Raw genomic sequence first — 16,950 nt, 5'->3', positions numbered from 1 at the left:
TTTGGGTATTTTCTGTCGTGTACACCCCTCAAAGTGACTTTAAATGTGATGTGGTCCCTAAAAAAAAATGGTTTTGTAAATTTTGTAAACTTTTAACCCTTATAACTTCCTAACAAAAAACATTTGTTTCCAAAATTGTGCTGATGTAAAGTAGACATGTGGGAAATGTTATTTATTAAGTAATTTGTGTGACATCTCTCCCTGAGGAGTTAAAGTGGTTGTCTGGTCCAAAGTATTAAGTCTGCAGTCACTCAGGGGATCAGCAAATAAAATTTGGTGACAGGAAGCTATTCTAGAGTTGCGTTCCAAATGGCGCCCCTTCCCTTCTGAACCACACCATGTGCCTAAACAGTAGGATATAGGGTATTTCTATACTCAGGATAAATTGCTTTAAGAAAAAAATTGCAAGGCATCTTTTCTTCTATTACTCCTGGATACGAAAACTTGGGAGCCTCAAAATATCTACGCCTCAAAGTTTACTATTAGAAGGTCCAGTGTCTTATGAAAAAAAAATCTCAGACCCACGGGATATCAAAGACTGTTAGAGTTGGAAGGGACCTCCAGAGTCATCGCGTCCAACCCCCTGCTCAATGCAGGATTCACTAAACCATCTCAGACAGATAGCTGTCCAGCCTCTAATGTAGAGGAAATCCAAATTATGACTCAAGAATGACAGATTTTTGGTCTCCCCCATTCTGATGATTCTATTCTATATGGCTATGTTGATAGAAAAAATACAAGATATGGTCCTTGGAAGGTGGGAATAATGGAAAACTAAAGTTTCTACTAAAAATGTCCTTGGTGCCTAGGAGTTAACATACAGCTTTATCATTACCAAAGCTTCCAACAAGTAGTTTTTTACTCCATGAGTTTTTCCTCCTAAAATGTTAGACGTTGCTAAGAGCATTTAATGTGTACCTGGCATGGTACGATTGAAAGACAAAATAGTAGAGAGGGCACGAAGCAAATTAACAGCTTTAACACAACCAAAGTGGTTTACAAAGCCCAAACTGCTGATTTATGGCTGTCACATTTACCATTCAATTCCACCCGAACAGTACGGACAATTATGTTGAAAAACGAAAGTGACAAAAAAAAAGTAAAAAATCTTTTTATAATAAATATAATTAAATAAAAATACAGATTGTTCTATGAATATATTAAGAACAGTTTATTTCTCTATGAAATGCTCACGTTCTCACCACTAAAAGAAACTTATAATACAACAAAACTTTACACACTAAGGCACAGATTACTCTTGGGTAAAAGGTTTGCTATATTCATTCATTCGTCACTCCAGCCTTTCCCCCCCCCCAATTCTCTTGTTAGGGATCACGTATGTGTAAAACACGCTTGTGCCGCTTGCGGCTCGCCAAAGGATGTTTTTTGTGGCACGCAGAGAAAAGGGAGACTCCAGTTCTCATCTTCCTATATTCAACTGCAGTCTCATCTGTCAGATGCTAACACATTTGATCACTTTGGTGCCGGGACAGTGGCAGAACAGCGCCCCCACCCAGAAATGCAGCGGCGTGACATCACAATGCTGCTGTTGCCGACGCCAAAGCGCAGAGGTAGCAGGGACTCAGTGGAAAACAGTAAACACTCCATGTAGTTGCCGAAGATTAAATATCCTGACTATTGATGAGCCAACATACTCGGATAACATGTTTCCGAGAATCTCGGGCGAGCTCGAATAATATGTTTGAGTCTCTGCAGCTGCATGATTTTTAAGGGACGGTATTAAGTCAAGTGCATAGGTGGTGAGATGCAATTGTGTGATACATTCGATTTTGGGAGTCGAGATCTCCAGTGGCCATTTTCCTGGCGTCCATCGCATTTAAACCATGGTGGATCCCCCGCATCACCGAACATCCCCTCCTACCAGTTTTGAACTCCCAGTATCGCACCTCCGAACACCACCTCTTCCTAGTCCGCAGGATCGCCCAACGTCGCACCTCCTCCCATCCCCAGTAAGCTATATTCAGACTTTAAGACGCACCTCCACTTTGATCCCAAAGTTGGGGGATAAAAAAGTGCGTCTTATAGGCCGAAAAATACGGTACTTCCTGGAAAGTGCTCTGCACTTAGGTGGAAGTTTTTGATTGAGTTTTTCTTCAGCATGGAAAGGATTCTGCGTTCTTCCAGCAGTTGTGTTTTGTGGATGTCCAGAACTTTTCGAGTTCCCAAGAATACCAGTATTCTCCTTTTTTGAAGAATGTACCAAACTGTTGATTTGGCCACTCCACATATTTCTGCTATATCTCTGATGAATTTCTTTTCCTTCAGTCTAATGATGATCTGTTTCTCTTCCACTGGGAGCTCCACTGTCCGCAAGTTGTGGGTTCACAGCAACAGCTTCCAAATTTAAATGACAAAACTGGAATAAGATACTGACCTTTTACCTGCTTAATTGATGATGGATTAACAAGGGTATAGCACATGCAACCCATTAAAGAGCGTTTGAGATAATTGTCCAATTATAATTGTCCCCTTTAAAAAGAGGCATCTACCGTATTTTTCGGACTATAAGATGACGCATCAGACCATTAGACTCATCTAGGAGGAAATTAAGAAAAAAAAATGAAGCAAAAAATGTGATCAGTTCTGTACTCAATAAAATGCCACAGTGTTACTGTCCAAATATTTCTGGACCCAATTGTATATATACACATACCTATATATATTTTTATAGATCGGAAAGAAATAAGGCGGAAAGAATGCCTTGTGATGGATATATTACCATGGATAAGTAGAACAGGGAACACCATTGTGCAAACCCTCACTAACAAGCTATAAAACTTAACTTTTATTAATGATATTAAATGAACCAGGATATTAATAATAGTGAATTTTAAAATAAGCTGTCCCTAATCTGCCAATGCTACATAGGTTCTACAAGATGCTGCGTCTAACTAGCAGACGAAGGCAACCTGGGGCGCCAAACCTATTAGGCAGGATAGGACTTATATATATTAAAAAAGCCCCCCCCCCACCCAACATGTTTAACCGCATTCGCAGGGTCACCAGGGACCAGGGGATGGGACACTTTTATGGACACAACAAAACCCACTACGGTTTTTTTTTTTCAAGGGCCATTAACCCATTTCCTCCACATAATTGCATTAGGGATGTCACTTGGGCCTTGGTATACTTGCACACCAGCAAGCTGGCTATTTAACCCCTTCATGACCCAGCCTATTTTGACCCTAATGACCGGGGCATTTTTTGCAATTCTGACCCATGTCCCTTTATGAGGTAATAACTCTGGAACGCTTCAACGCATCCTAGTGAGTCTGAGATTGTTTTTTCGTGACATATTCTGCTTCATGTTAATGGTAAAATTTAAGTCGATAATTTTTGCATTTATTTGTGGAAAAAAACGGAAATTTGGCGAAAATTTCGCAATTTTCACATTTTGAATTTTTATTGTTAAACTCAGAGAGTTTAATAAAAAAAATGAATTTTTTAGCCTGCTATTTTTTATTTTCACAAGGCTAACAGGAGAAATTGGACCACAAAAGTTGTTGTGCAATTTGTCCTGAGTACACCGATACCCCATATGTGGGGGGACCACTGTTTGGGCACATGGGAGAGCTCAGAAGGGAAGGGGCGCGATTTTGGAATGCAGACTTTGATGGAATGCTCTGCGGAATCATGTTGCGTTTGCAGAGCCCCTGATGTGCCTAAACAGTAGAAACCCCCCACAAGTGACCCCATTTTGGAAACTCGACCCCCCAAGGAGCTTATCTAGATATGTAGTGAGCACTTTGAACCCCCAAGTGCTTCACAGAAGTTTATAAGCGCAGAGCCATGAAAATAAAAAATATTTTCCTCAAAAATGATTTTTTAGCCCGCCTTTTTCCAAGATGGCGGCGCCCGTGATCCGGAACGGCGGGATCCCGGGAGCCACAGCAGGACATCAGAGGTACTGGAGGGGGGGGTGAGGGGGGATCGGAAGGTGGGGGGAGCAGATGACGGCGCCGACCGATCGCCCCCGCTAGTCGGTGTGGGGAGGGGGGGGGGGTCAGGTGTCAGTGTCCAGCCATGTCCGACGCTATTGCAGCATCGGCCATGGCTGGATTGTAATATTTCACCAAATTTCATTGGTGAAATATTACAAATCGCTCTGATTGACTGTGAAACAGCCAATCAGAGCGATCGTAGGCACGTGGGGGCTAAGCCACGCCCCCTGGGGTTACCTCTCAAGTGTCCTCTGTGTGCGGGTCGGGTGACATTTCAGTGACCCCGGTCACCCGACCCACAGCGGGGCAATCATTTCATGACGCCACATAGGCGTCATGGGTCGTATTGGCATGACTTTTCATGATGCCTATGTGGCGTCAAAGGTCGGGAAGGGGTTAAATGCTCCTGTCAAGTGATTGATAGTGGTAATTAAATTGTTATACAGCAATTGGAGCTAGGATTGGTCCCTGCTGTTAGAGACAGATGTTGGCTGTGACACACAGCCGGTGTCTGCTTGGTGTTGAGGGGTTAGCTCCTCTATACACACAATCGGTGATGAAAACGTATAAAAAAAAAGTGTCAACCCCCATAAAAGTAAAACAAATTTAGGAACTTTTTTTATACCTGTACCTGTGATGGGTCGTTGACTCGTAGTGTAACCACATCCTCGCTGGTATACTTGATGAATAGGTGACTTTCATCCAGTAGTTGCATCTTCCACATTCTGAGTTGTCTTAGTTGGTCAAAATACTGGAAAAAACGCCTTTTGGCCGTGGCACTGCCATCTCGCTCTGCCCTTCTCCATAGGTATACCAGAAGTCTATGCTTCAATGAATTAATAAATGGTTCCTTGTATAAATTTGCCATTCCAGTTTGAGTTTCGCGTTGTACTTCAGGGTAAACAGCGGACAATATTAATAGGTCGTCCTCATAACAAAATCGCCCTATAGTCCTTACATCAATGAAGGTGCCTTCTGTCGTCACCTGAAAAACATGAATGGTTTGTTGCTGCACAGAAAGGATGGCCAATATGTTTTTATATAAGTACAGGCCTTGGTTGTGTGAAAGGATGATTTTATCACATTTAAAGGTCCTTGTGTCACAGAGTCTGCCGGTGTGAAGGTCTATGATGTGAAGGGAATAGTCCTCCAGTGGGGATCTGGGGTTGGGAGTCACAGACTCACTGTTACGATATATTTCATAAAAAGGTGGATATGGTTCCTCGGGAAGATAGGCTGCCGATCCCACAATCACATAACGACAGTCATCAGTAAATAGGCTGCATTCTCTGTTCAAGTGCTCCCCATTTGAAGCCACGTTAGTGATATGGAGGAGAACAAAGAAGCGCTCAAACAAGCGTCCTCGAATGTTCACCGACCGCTGGTCATTGGAATTTGCCAAGATTTCGCCTTCATAGCCATTTAAAATATCTTCAGCTGCCTGGCAGCCTTGGTACTCGTAAATCTCTAAGGAGGTCTGATCGGAAGAAAACGCAATAAAGTATCTACCGTCCGGGGAGAACTTGCGCAGGAAACACGGCGGCTTTTCCACATTGACCACTGTGTAGTTAGGAAAGACATTCTGATGGAAAATGCGAACTTGGTGCCAGTGAGAGCCAGGCTTCCCGGAGCTGATCTTCCGACGCTCGAGACGATGGATTACATTTTGGTTCTGTATTCTCCTAGGTTTAATAGTAGGGGCGTCATGATCCATCTTAAACATAACTTCATCTACAAAAACAAATATAACAAAAGTCACAGAACTATTCACAACGTATTTAAAGAATTCTTTCGAATAAACTTAAAACGAATCAATTACCTCCAATTAATTACAGCATTTAAGAATTATCCACTCTACGTTCCTTTTTTTTCTAGCACATTTTTTTGCCATGGAAAAAAAGCCAAATTTTACAGTACCAGCCAAGTGAATGAGATATCTGAAATGGCATGCACAGGCTGCGCATTTTTTTCCTTGCACAAATGAACCATGAAAGCATTTTTTCCAAACCTGTATCGTTTCAGTTCTTTAAGCGTGTTCCACAAATTCAAATGTATCGGAAAAAGGCTGCAAACAAAATCTGTTACAAATATGCAACGTGTGCACATTCCCTTACAATGTTACTTCACCTTAAAGGACAACTCCTTCCCACTGTGAATATTGGGCGCCGATAAAAGAAAACCACATACTCGCCACCTCCCATGTCAGCGCCATTCCAGCAGTGCCGGCACTCGCGTGCCTGTGAGGTTGTTAGGACATGTGAGCGCTGCGCCCAATCAGCGCTGGTGTCACTGTCCACACCTTTGGATATATACGTAATCAAGGGGAAGTCAGGGCTGCGACTGCGCTTTCCCTTCCTCTTGATGTTTGATTTGTCTGAAGGCAGGAACAGTGATGCCACGCTGATTGGGCGCAGCGCTCACATGTCCTAACAATCTCACAGGAACGCGAGTGTCGACACTGCTGGAATGGCGCTGACATGGGAGGTGGCAGGCTCACGTGTCATAAGACCTGCACGATAGCGCCACAACGGCATGCGCACAGGAGGGGAGTAGAAGCGTTTTTCTTTTAATGCTGCTAAATATTCAGATCACGAAGGGGTTGTCCCACTAGTGGACAATCCTGTTAATGTGAAAGAGTCAACAAGTTTTTGCTATGGAATCTGCATGGATGTATGTACAGGGTGGGCCGTTTATATGGATACACCTGGGAGGTCCATTTATAAAGTTGGATCCAAAATGGCCACCATTGCCACCACCCATCTTGAAAAATTTTCCCCCTCCCATATACTAATGTGCCACAAACAGGAAGCGGATATCACCAACCATTCCCATTTTATTTAGGTGTATCCACATAAATGGCCCACCCTGTATGGGCAGAGAGCCTGATTCCAGCGATGTGTCACTTAATGAACTGCTTGGTGTAGATTTGATGGAATCCATGTTTTCTCTGCTGTAGATATAGCAGTGTTCAGATGCTGAGCTCTGTGTAACCCCGCCCATACCCCTGATTGGCAGTTTCCTGTGTACACTGTCACAGGAATCGTGATCCACCCGCGGCTGTGGTTTTCCTGTGGTTTCACACCTCTACTATGTTAAAGGTGTGAAACCGCTGCGGAAAACGCCCAAACAATTGACATGCTGCGGTTTGTAAATTGCAGCAAAACCGCGCGGAAAAAACCGCACCGCGTTTTTGAAACCCCATAGGGTTTCATTGTACTGTACCATGTCAGCGGAACTGCTGCATTTCCGCAGGGACGGAAACGCAGCAGAATCCGCACCGTGTACACCCAGCCTAAAGGATTCTCTGTCATTCTTTCAATTAAATTACTATTCTGGCCGTGTGTTTATTTACAATATAACTACATGAATAGTAATGGATGGGCGTCTTATGGACACCTCTCTTACTAAGCCGTGGGCTTGATGTCACCTGACAATACAAAGGTGACATCAACCCCACAAATATCAACCCCACTTGCCAGCGCTTCAGGGCAAGTGGGAAGAACTGGGCAAAGCCCTAGAATTGGAGCATCTAATATACGTGCCTTTTCTGGGTGGCTACGGGGGGGGGGGGGGGGGGGGGAGATATCAATGGTCCCTTACCAGTCAGAGAATACCAGCCCCCAGTTGTCTGCTTTAGCTTGGCTGGTTGTCAAAAATGGGGGAAGGGTTCCCATGAAGTTTTTTTTATATCTAAATAATGTTGTTTTTTTTTTAAGAAAAACAGCGTGGGGGCCGCTCTATTCTTGATAACCAACCTTGCTAACACTGACAGCTGAGGGTTGAAGGCCTCAGCTGGCAGTTTTGCTGGCAGGTTATCAAAAATACAGGGGAACCACGCAGGGTTCTTTTTTTATTAATATCATTTATTTAGAGTGCAGGTGCTGGCTGATTACTCCCATCCGCTACTCCTGTTCTCGCTGTTATTAGCGGCAGCAGTAGTCCCATCAGCTGACGCTAGTGAGCGCTCATGCTGCCGTTTGCCAGCGTGGGAACCGCACCTGACTGACTGGTGGTAATTATTTTACCGCCAATCAGAAGCAGTGTTTGCTGCGCTATCATGCACATAACAGCGCGACAAACACCCGGTGATCGAGGGGCCAAATCTGAACACAGACTCCCTGGTGAAGTTCGTGTTCGGTGCTCGGTAGGACACCCATCTCTATTCATGGCCTCTATTCGGAAAAAGTCAGTGAAAAATGGACAGCACCGGGCTGCAGCTAAAATGCCACTGAGTGCTGTCCACATTCTTCAGCACTCTAGACTTGTACTGGAGAGTTTGATCTGGGATGCATAAAAAAAAAAAAAAACACTTGGTCTGCAAAACACCCCACACTTATGAACAGCCATATAGACATAAACTAATGTGTGTACACACCGCTCCTGGGATGGAAATTCCTACTACCAAATTACCCAAAGGGTAAATAAACCCAAATAAAAGGATGCATTAAAAATTTACTTTTATTATATTCTTTTTATAAGTGGTCAAAAAAGTCTGAACGTTACAGTAGTGAACTTGTATTTTCCTTTCCAATAGGGCTCAAAGTTTCAAGACCGATCCCCTCTGCTGATGAGGCATTTAGTGTCCTAACTCTACCATGGCTGCAGCCCACGGATCAATGCGGCATCATTCGGATATCTATTTACTGTAATACGCACAGGTATCACTAAAGGCAACAAGAACAACACATAGCATCCCCAACAAGTTTCGCCTATGCAGGCTTACTCAGGGGGCTGGGCAATAATGAATGTGAAAACAGAGTGCAAGAACTTTTATCGCCTCTGTTTAAGTTCTTGCACTCTGTTTTCACATTCATTATAAGCCCTGGCACACAACCCATACCACAATTATAGAATTCCTTCACAGCCAACACAGCGCCCCCTGCAGCTTCCATTCTGGATGCCGTGTTCAGAAGGACGTATTGATAATCAGGCACTAGAGTTGAGCGACTTTTGGTTTTTTAGGGTCGAGTTTCGTTTCGTGAAACCCGACTTTTCCAAAAGTCGGGTCGAGCAAGATCGGCCGATTATAGGGAAAAGTCGGGGACGTCCCTAATCAAGAAACCCAATGTAAGTCAATGGGGAAAAAAAGTCGGCAGTGAGAGGAGGACAGGAAACACACCTACAGTGCCTATTTGAATGCCAAAAGCATCAATTCTTCTTACTTAAGCTTGTCAACCTTAATTAACTTCATAATACAAGTTACGCACTGAAAAATGGGGGTTATTTGGCTAAAGTTGTGGGGGGGTAAGGCTGGCTCCAGGTTTTCATGTGCCCTGGGCGAAAGAGCGCCCCTTTAACACATACCATCATGCTCCGATACGGCAGAGAAATAGCGGTATAGTACAATGAAAAATACTTCACTTTTTACATCTCGTGACGAGGCCCATCTATTTCTCCATACAGAATCATTGGTCCCATATAATGTTTGAAACAGTATATGATGAGCTCCACATAATGCTACAGTATATGTTGGTCCTCATGGATGAAGCTCCACTGTCTTATGGGCCCAAATAATGCTCCAAACATAATGGGCCCCATTTCTAATGCTCTAGTGTATAATGGGCCCTGTAAATGCTGCTCCAGTGTCTGATGTCCACCTTTGGAATGTTCCAGTGTATGGTGGGCCCCATCTATCATTCTCCAGAGTATAGTGCTCCCCAAAAATTGCTGTCCCAACATTGAAAACAATCAAATAAGTCTCCTCGCTAGGGAATCCCTGTACTAGTCTGGACTCCTCGTCGTCCCCATCTTCCATCTCACTGCACAGTATTTCAACTTTGCAAGTGCTGTGATCCTGAGCAAGCAGGGGGGGCCCACTCGTTGGCGACGGCACTGGCACAGGGCCCCTGATAGTACGGTGGTGTGTCTGATGGCGGGTGGTCCGAACCTGCACTTTCATCTGCAGCTTCCTCTTTGTCACCGTGTAAGATGGAACTGTATATGGGAAGGGTAACCTGAGTTTCATCAGGGTCAGATTCAGGCCGTGTAGCGTGCGAGGGGAATGTAGTGGTCTGGGTCAATGTACCAGCAGATTCATCGAGCAGTGGCTGCGCATCAGTGCACTTGTGTCGCCCCCAGGAGTACGGTCGCCACAGTGGCATTACCTTCCTCCTAGGGAGTGTGATGTCATGCTTGGGAGCAACGAAGGATCTCTCTAGCAGGTTAACTGATTGGGCGGCGTTATTCCCACGAGTCATGACCCTCCAAACAGCGTTCATGAAGGCAAAGTGTTTGTTTTACGTGGGCAGTATGGTTGCAAAGCTGAACCTTAAAGGAATGTCCAGAAGGGCACCACCAGGAGTGGAGCCAACGGTTAAATTCGACTCCACCTGGGAAACCTCAACCATGCCAGCTACAGAAAAGATGCACACTTTGCAAGCTTAATTCCGTTAACGAACTAGACTCCGTCATGCCTCGCGGTCCGAGTCCGGCTTACTAGAGGGACACGTGAGGCTCTAGCACATGAGATTGGCCAATAACTGGTGTGTCATGCCTTTACATGTCCGTGGCTGCATGTGCGCTACACTGAAAAGGCCAGCGTTTGTCGCTTACAGGTGCAGATAACACGCTGAACAACGTTAGTGATGAGGATCACTGATTACAATTATTACCCGCGAACGATGATTTCCCAGTAAGTGCAGGTCAACCGCAGTTCCGGAATTAGGCCTAACCGTCATTCCTGAAAAAATGAAAAACTTACGTGTGCAAACCACAGGTGCTGTAGCTTGCTTAACAGCTCGCCAGCCGTTCTCACGCCCAGTATGGATTACACGTGATTGCACAAAGGTGAGAAAGGGTACCGTGTCCCCGGATAACATGTATGCATAGCGTACACATTCAAAATATATGTCAATACATCAGGAGGCTGTGACGGCCGTCTGCGAATCTGGGCTGCAGTGGGGACAGCACCCCGAGTAACCCCGAGACCCTTAACCCCTATACAGGGATCTGGAATTGTAGCAAGGCCCAGGAGGTAGCTGTCTAGATTAGCAGTGGACCAGAGCAGGACGGCCACCAAGGGGTCAAAACTAAAACCCGTAATCAAGGTCAGGATGCAGGAGTCTGAGACCAGGGCGCCGCAGAGGCACAAAATCAGCAGACAGAGGGAGAGTCAAAAGTCCAGGCCAGGGTCAGTAAAACCAGGAGGGCAGCGAGGTACAGAATCAGCAGGCAGAAGGAGAGTCAGGAATCCAAGCAAAGGTCAGCATCAAAAAGTCGGAAGAGAGGCGGAGGTACAAAAACGGCAGGCAATAGAATGGTCAAGAATCCAGGCTGAGGTCAGAGTATACACTATAGAAATTCACACAGTAACACGCAGGGGAACCAAGAATATATCCGGCGGCTTGCAAGACCAGTCCCCAGGTATTTGAGGGATCAGGTCCTCCCTCACAGGTTCCCGGCCCGATGATGTAACCAGGACCGCCCCCGGACCAGGCCAGATGGACATGCAGTAAGCCCTACATGACTGACAGAGGGGCGGAGCCTGCGCCCACCAGATGCCTGTGCAGGAGCCCCCTCTCTGCCACCACCCTCACCCTGGAGCGAACCACGGCGCCTCCCAGTGGCTGAGGCAGGAATAGCCGTCCCCAAGTCCGACGGCGATGTGACGGTCCGGCGCCCCCGAGTGGCCGAGACCGGAACTGCAGGCCCTGAGTCTGGCAGTGACGTCCGGCGCCTCCTAGTGGCAGACGCTGGAACAGCAGGCCCCGAGTCCGACGGCGACGTGACGGTCCGGCGCCCCCGAGTGGCCGAGACCGGAACTGCAGGCCCTGAGTCTGGCAGTGACGTCCGGCGCCTCCTAGTGGCCGACGCCGGAACAGCAGGCCCTGAGTCTGGCTGTGACGTGACAGTACCCCCCCTTCTAAGAGGGGCCTCCGGACCCTCAAAACCCGGTTTGTCCGGGTGAAGGAGGTGAAATCTTCTAATTAACCCCTTGGCATGGATGTCACCAGCGGGGACCCAGGACCTCTCCTCTGGGCCGTAGCCCTTCCAATGCACTAAGTATTGCACGGACCCTCTCACTAATCGGGAATCAAGGATACCTTGGACTTCGTACTCCAAGGTACCCTTGACCAAAACTGGAGGAGGAGGGGACTGGACAGGTTGAATTGGGGAGCGGTACGTTTTTAGGAGGGATTTGTGGAAAACGTTGGGTATTTTGAAGGACTGAGGGAGCTTTAAGCGAAAGGCTACCGGGTTAATTACCTCCAAAATCTCATAGGGACCAATAAATCTGGGGCCCAGTTTGGCAGACGGTACCTTAAGTTTAATGTTCTTGGTAGACAGCCAAACTTTGTCCCCAACTCCCAGGTGCGGCCCCTTGGACCGCCGTTTATTTGCCGCCGAAGCCTGTCTGACTTGGGAGCCTTTCAAGTTTGAGTTCACCTCTGACCAGATGGTCCTTAAGTGATGTATGGATTTCTCTACCCCCGGGAGGTCCGACATCTTAGCCGAAAATGAACCAAAACGTGGGTGTAAACCAAGATTACAGAAGAACGGGGTGGTTTTGATGGATTCTTGGTATTGGTTATTTAGGGCGAATTCGGCTAACGGGAGATGTTCCACCCAATCAGATTGATGTTCCGAGACATAACAGCGGAGATACTGCTCTAGGCCCTGGTTAGTGCGCTCAGTTTGACCATTGGTCTCAGGGTGGTAAGCGGAGGAGAAGGATAATTCAACGCCAATCCGTTTGCAGAACGCCCTCCAGAATTTAGAAACGAACTGGGTTCCTCGGTCGGACACGATATTCACCGGGGCGCCATGCAGTCGTATTACATGAATAACGAACAATTTACTCAGCGTTTCTGCATTAGGTAGTCCAGACAGGGGAACAAAATGGCACTGCTTACTGAACCTGTCTACCACCACCCAGATGCATGTCTTCCCTTCTGAGGGTGGCAGGTCAGTAATGAAGTCCATGGAGATGTGGGTCCATGGACTCTCTGGGGCAGGCAAGGACTGGAGCCAGCCGGCAGGCCGATTATGGGGGGACTTAGCACGAGCACAAGTTTCGCAAGCCAGTACGTAATCCTTGCAGTCCTTAACCACCGTCGGCCACCAAAAATTCCTGGTCACTAGTCTGGCTGTATTATTAACACCAGGATGGCCTGCCAGGACAGAGTCATGCGACTCTTTCATAACTTGTAGACGCAACGGGGCCGGAACGAACAATTTCTGGGGGGGCGTCGTGTCCGGGACTTGTTCTGAGGATCTACGGATCTCCTCCAGAAGGTCCAGAGACACGGCCGACACGACGATCCCATTGGCCAGTATTGGGACTGGTTCCGAGTCCTCAGCCTGTGAGGGGCAGAAACTTCGAGAGAGGGTGTCAGCCCTTACATTTTTCGTCCCTGGACGAAACGTGATCACAAAGTTAAACCTTGAGAAAAATAAGGCCCACCTGGCCTGCCTAGGATTCAGTCTTTTAGCAGACTCCAAGTAGGTCAGGTTCTTGTGATCTGTGATCACGGTAACCTTGTGTTTAGCACCTTCGAGAAAGTGGCGCCATTCTTCGAAGGCCCACTTTATGGCCAACAATTCCCGATTCCCTATATCATAATTTTTCTCAGTAGGGGAGAATTTTCGGGAAAAGAAGGCACATGGGCGGAGTTGAGTGAGAGAGGCAGTGCCTTGAGAAAGCACTGCACCTACCCCAACCTCAGAGGCATCAACCTCTACCACAAAGGGGCGATCTAGATCAGGCTGAATTAATATTGGGTTGGCAGAAAAACACTCCTTTAAAACAGAAAATGCCTGAAGTGCCTCTGGCTTCCAATTAACCACGTCAGCCCCCTTCCGGGTCAGATCCGTGAGCGGTTTGGCGATCTCAGAGAAGCCTTTGATGAATTTACGGTAGTAATTAGTAAATCCCAAGAATCGCTGCAGCGCTTTTAGAGTTTTAGGTTGTACCCATTCTCTAATGGGTCGGATCTTGGCAGGATCCATGCGAAACCCCTTAGCAGAAATCATGTACCCCAAAAATTGTACCTCCTCAGCCATAAAAACACATTTCTCCAACTTGGCGTATAGAGAATGTTCTCTAAGTCTCTGGAGTACAGCACGGACATGTTGCACGTGTGTAAGAACATCAGCAGGATGTCATCCAAATAAACCACTACATATACCCCACAAATATCCCTGAATATATCATTCACAAAGTGTTGGAACACGGCGGGCGCGTTACTCAATCCAAACGGCATCACAAGGTACTCAAAATGACCAAGAGGTGTGTTAAAGGCTGTTTTCCACTCATCCCCATTTCTTATGCGAACCAGATTGTAAGCCCCCCGCAGATCAAGCTTAGTGAACCAACGGGCTCCTAGTAGCTGATTAAACAGATCAGGGATGAGTGGAAGCGGATACTGATTTTTCACAGTAATCGCGTTCAGCTCACGATAATCAATACACGGTCTGAGTCCACCATCTTTTTTTTCTACAAAGAAAAACCCAGCCCCTACAGGTGAAGTGGAGGGTCTAATAAAACCTTTTTGCAAGCTGTCCGCTATGTAGTCTTTCATGGCTACACGCTCAGGACCAGAGAGGTTAAATATTCTCCCCTTAGGGAGACGAGCACTTGGAACCAAGTCTATAGGACAGTCATACTCTCTATGAGGCGGTAATTTCTCAGACTCCACTATGGAAAAGACGTCCTCATAGTCCCTTAATGCGTAAGGTATAAAGGGTGTTTTAATTTTAATTTGGTTCACTGACAGCGACATACAGTGATTCTGACACTGTGGACTCCAGCGCACGATATCCCCTTGGTGCCAGTCAATAATAGGATTATGCTGGCGCAACCATGGCATACCTAACACAACTGCATGTGATAAATTGGAAATAACAAAAAATGACATATGTTCTGTGTGTAATGCCCCCACTGACATAACAATCTCTGTAGTAACAAATTCCACTCCACCCTGGATAATGGATGTACCATTAATCGCCGTGGTTTGAATAGGAGCATTAAGCCTTAAAAGAGGTACACCAAGTTTCCTTGCAAGCAAAAAATCTATGAAGTTGCCTGCGGAACCACAATCCACATAGGCCTTCACACACAAAGATTTCTTTGAAAATAAGAGAGAAACGGGTAACAAAAGTTTAGCCGCATTTGCGGGCAATACCTGAGCCTCTGGGACAGCACGACCAGAGCTGCCCAGAGGCAGACGTCCCAGGAATGTGGATTTCTGACGCTCAGCATTTCCCTTGAAGCCTCCAGGCTGCAGCATGATGGTATAGGAAGATGGGAGTATTCCTTCAGACTGTGCACTGGAGCAGGTGTAGGCCAGGTAATCAGCTCAGGGGAAAAAAAAAATCAGGAGACTGCTTTTATATATGATGGAAATATACACAAAAAGCAGTTCTTTTTTGGGCCGGATATAATGTGACGGCCGTCTGCGAATCTGGGCTGCAGTGGGGACAGCACCCCGAGTAACCCCGAGACCCTTAACCCCTATACAGGGATCTGGAATTGTAGCAAGGCCCAGGAGGTAGCTGTCTAGATTAGCAGTGGACCAGAGCAGGACGGCCACCAAGGGGTCAAAACTAAAACCCGTAATCAAGGTCAGGATGCAGGAGTCTGAGACCAGGGCGCCGCAGAGGCACAAAATCAGCAGACAGAGGGAGAGTCAAAAGTCCAGGCCAGGGTCAGTAAAACCAGGAGGGCAGCGAGGTACAGAATCAGCAGGCAGAAGGAGAGTCAGGAATCCAAGCAAAGGTCAGCATCAAAAAGTCGGAAGAGAGGCGGAGGTACAAAAACGGCAGGCAATAGAATGGTCAAGAATCCAGGCTGAGGTCAGAGTATACACTATAGAAATTCACACAGTAACACGCAGGGGAACCAAGAATATATCCGGCGGCTTGCAAGACCAGTCCCCAGGTATTTGAGGGATCAGGTCCTCCCTCACAGGTTCCCGGCCCGATGATGTAACCAGGACCGCCCCCGGACCAGGCCAGATGGACATGCAGTAAGCCCTACGTGACTGACAGAGGGGCGGAGCCTGCGCCCACCAGATGCCTGTGCAGGAGCCCCCTCTCTGCCACCACCCTCACCCTGGAGCGAACCACGGCGCCTCCCAGTGGCTGAGGCAGGAATAGCCGTCCCCGAGTCCGACGGCGATGTGACGGTCCGGCACCCCCGAGTGGCCGAGACCGGAACTGCAGGCCCTGAGTCTGGCAGTGACGTCCGGCGCCTCCTAGTGGCAGACGCTGGAACAGCAGGCCCCGAGTCCGACGGCGACGTGACGGTTCGGCGCCCCCGAGTGGCCGAGACCGGAACTGCAGGCCCTGAGTCTGGCAGTGACGTCTGGCGCCTCCTAGTGGCCGACGCCGGAACAGCAGGCCCTGAGTCTGGCTGTGACGTGACAGAGGCAGGCTCAGACGGTGTTAGGCCCAGTATGGCTTGCACGTGATTGCACACAGGTGAGAAAGGGTACCGTATCCCCGGATAACATGTATGGATAGCGTACACATTCAAAATATATGTCTATACATCAGGAGGCAGGCTCAGACAGTGTTAGGCCCAGTATGGCTTGCATGTGATTGCACAAAGGTTAGAAAGGGTACCGTATCCCCGGATAACATGTATGGATAGCGTACACAATCAAAAGATATGTCTATACATCAGGAGGCAGGCTCAGACGGTGTCAGGCACAGTATGGATTTGACGGCCCAGACTACACAGCGGAGGAGCAGGGAGAGGTAAAGATTGCAAATGCTGGGGCCCTGCCCAAGCAAGGGGGGCCCACTCGTGGGCGTCGGTACTGGCACTGGGCCCCTCATAGTACTGCGGTGTGTCTGACGGCGGGTGTGCACCACCACCGTCAGAGACACTTGATTGCACTATGAGGGACCCTGTGCCAGTGCCCGCGCCCAAGAGTCGGCCTACCCACCTGTCCAGGGCAACGGCACTCGCACGGTGTTGTGCGCTAGGTGGTGACCCCGGCCATGGGGGGGGAGGCAGCACAGTTAGGGAGTTTTAGAAAGTGGC

The 16,950-nt window shown here is 47.5% G+C and overlaps 1 protein-coding gene across 3 annotated transcripts in view; it reads right to left on the bottom strand.

The window, feature by feature from the left end:
• Positions 1-16,950, bottom strand: part of DET1 (DET1 partner of COP1 E3 ubiquitin ligase) — a 155,272-nt gene that overhangs the window by 122,562 nt on the left and 15,760 nt on the right. For 2 of the 3 annotated variants that reach the window (XM_073568713.1, XM_073568715.1), the window contains exon 2: positions 4,588-5,693. In XM_073568713.1, coding sequence (XP_073424814.1) covers positions 4,588-5,693 — 1,106 coding nt within the window. The remainder of the gene's footprint in view (positions 1-4,587; positions 5,694-16,950) is intronic. The other variant, XM_073568714.1, reaches the window with a different exon arrangement.

This window comes from Dendrobates tinctorius, unplaced genomic scaffold, assembly GCF_039654945.1.
Source record: "Dendrobates tinctorius isolate UK_male_01 unplaced genomic scaffold, ASM3965494v1 ptg000022l, whole genome shotgun sequence".
Classification (NCBI taxonomy): domain Eukaryota; kingdom Metazoa; phylum Chordata; class Amphibia; order Anura; family Dendrobatidae; genus Dendrobates; species Dendrobates tinctorius.
This window is presented reverse-complemented; position numbering and strand designations above follow the sequence as displayed.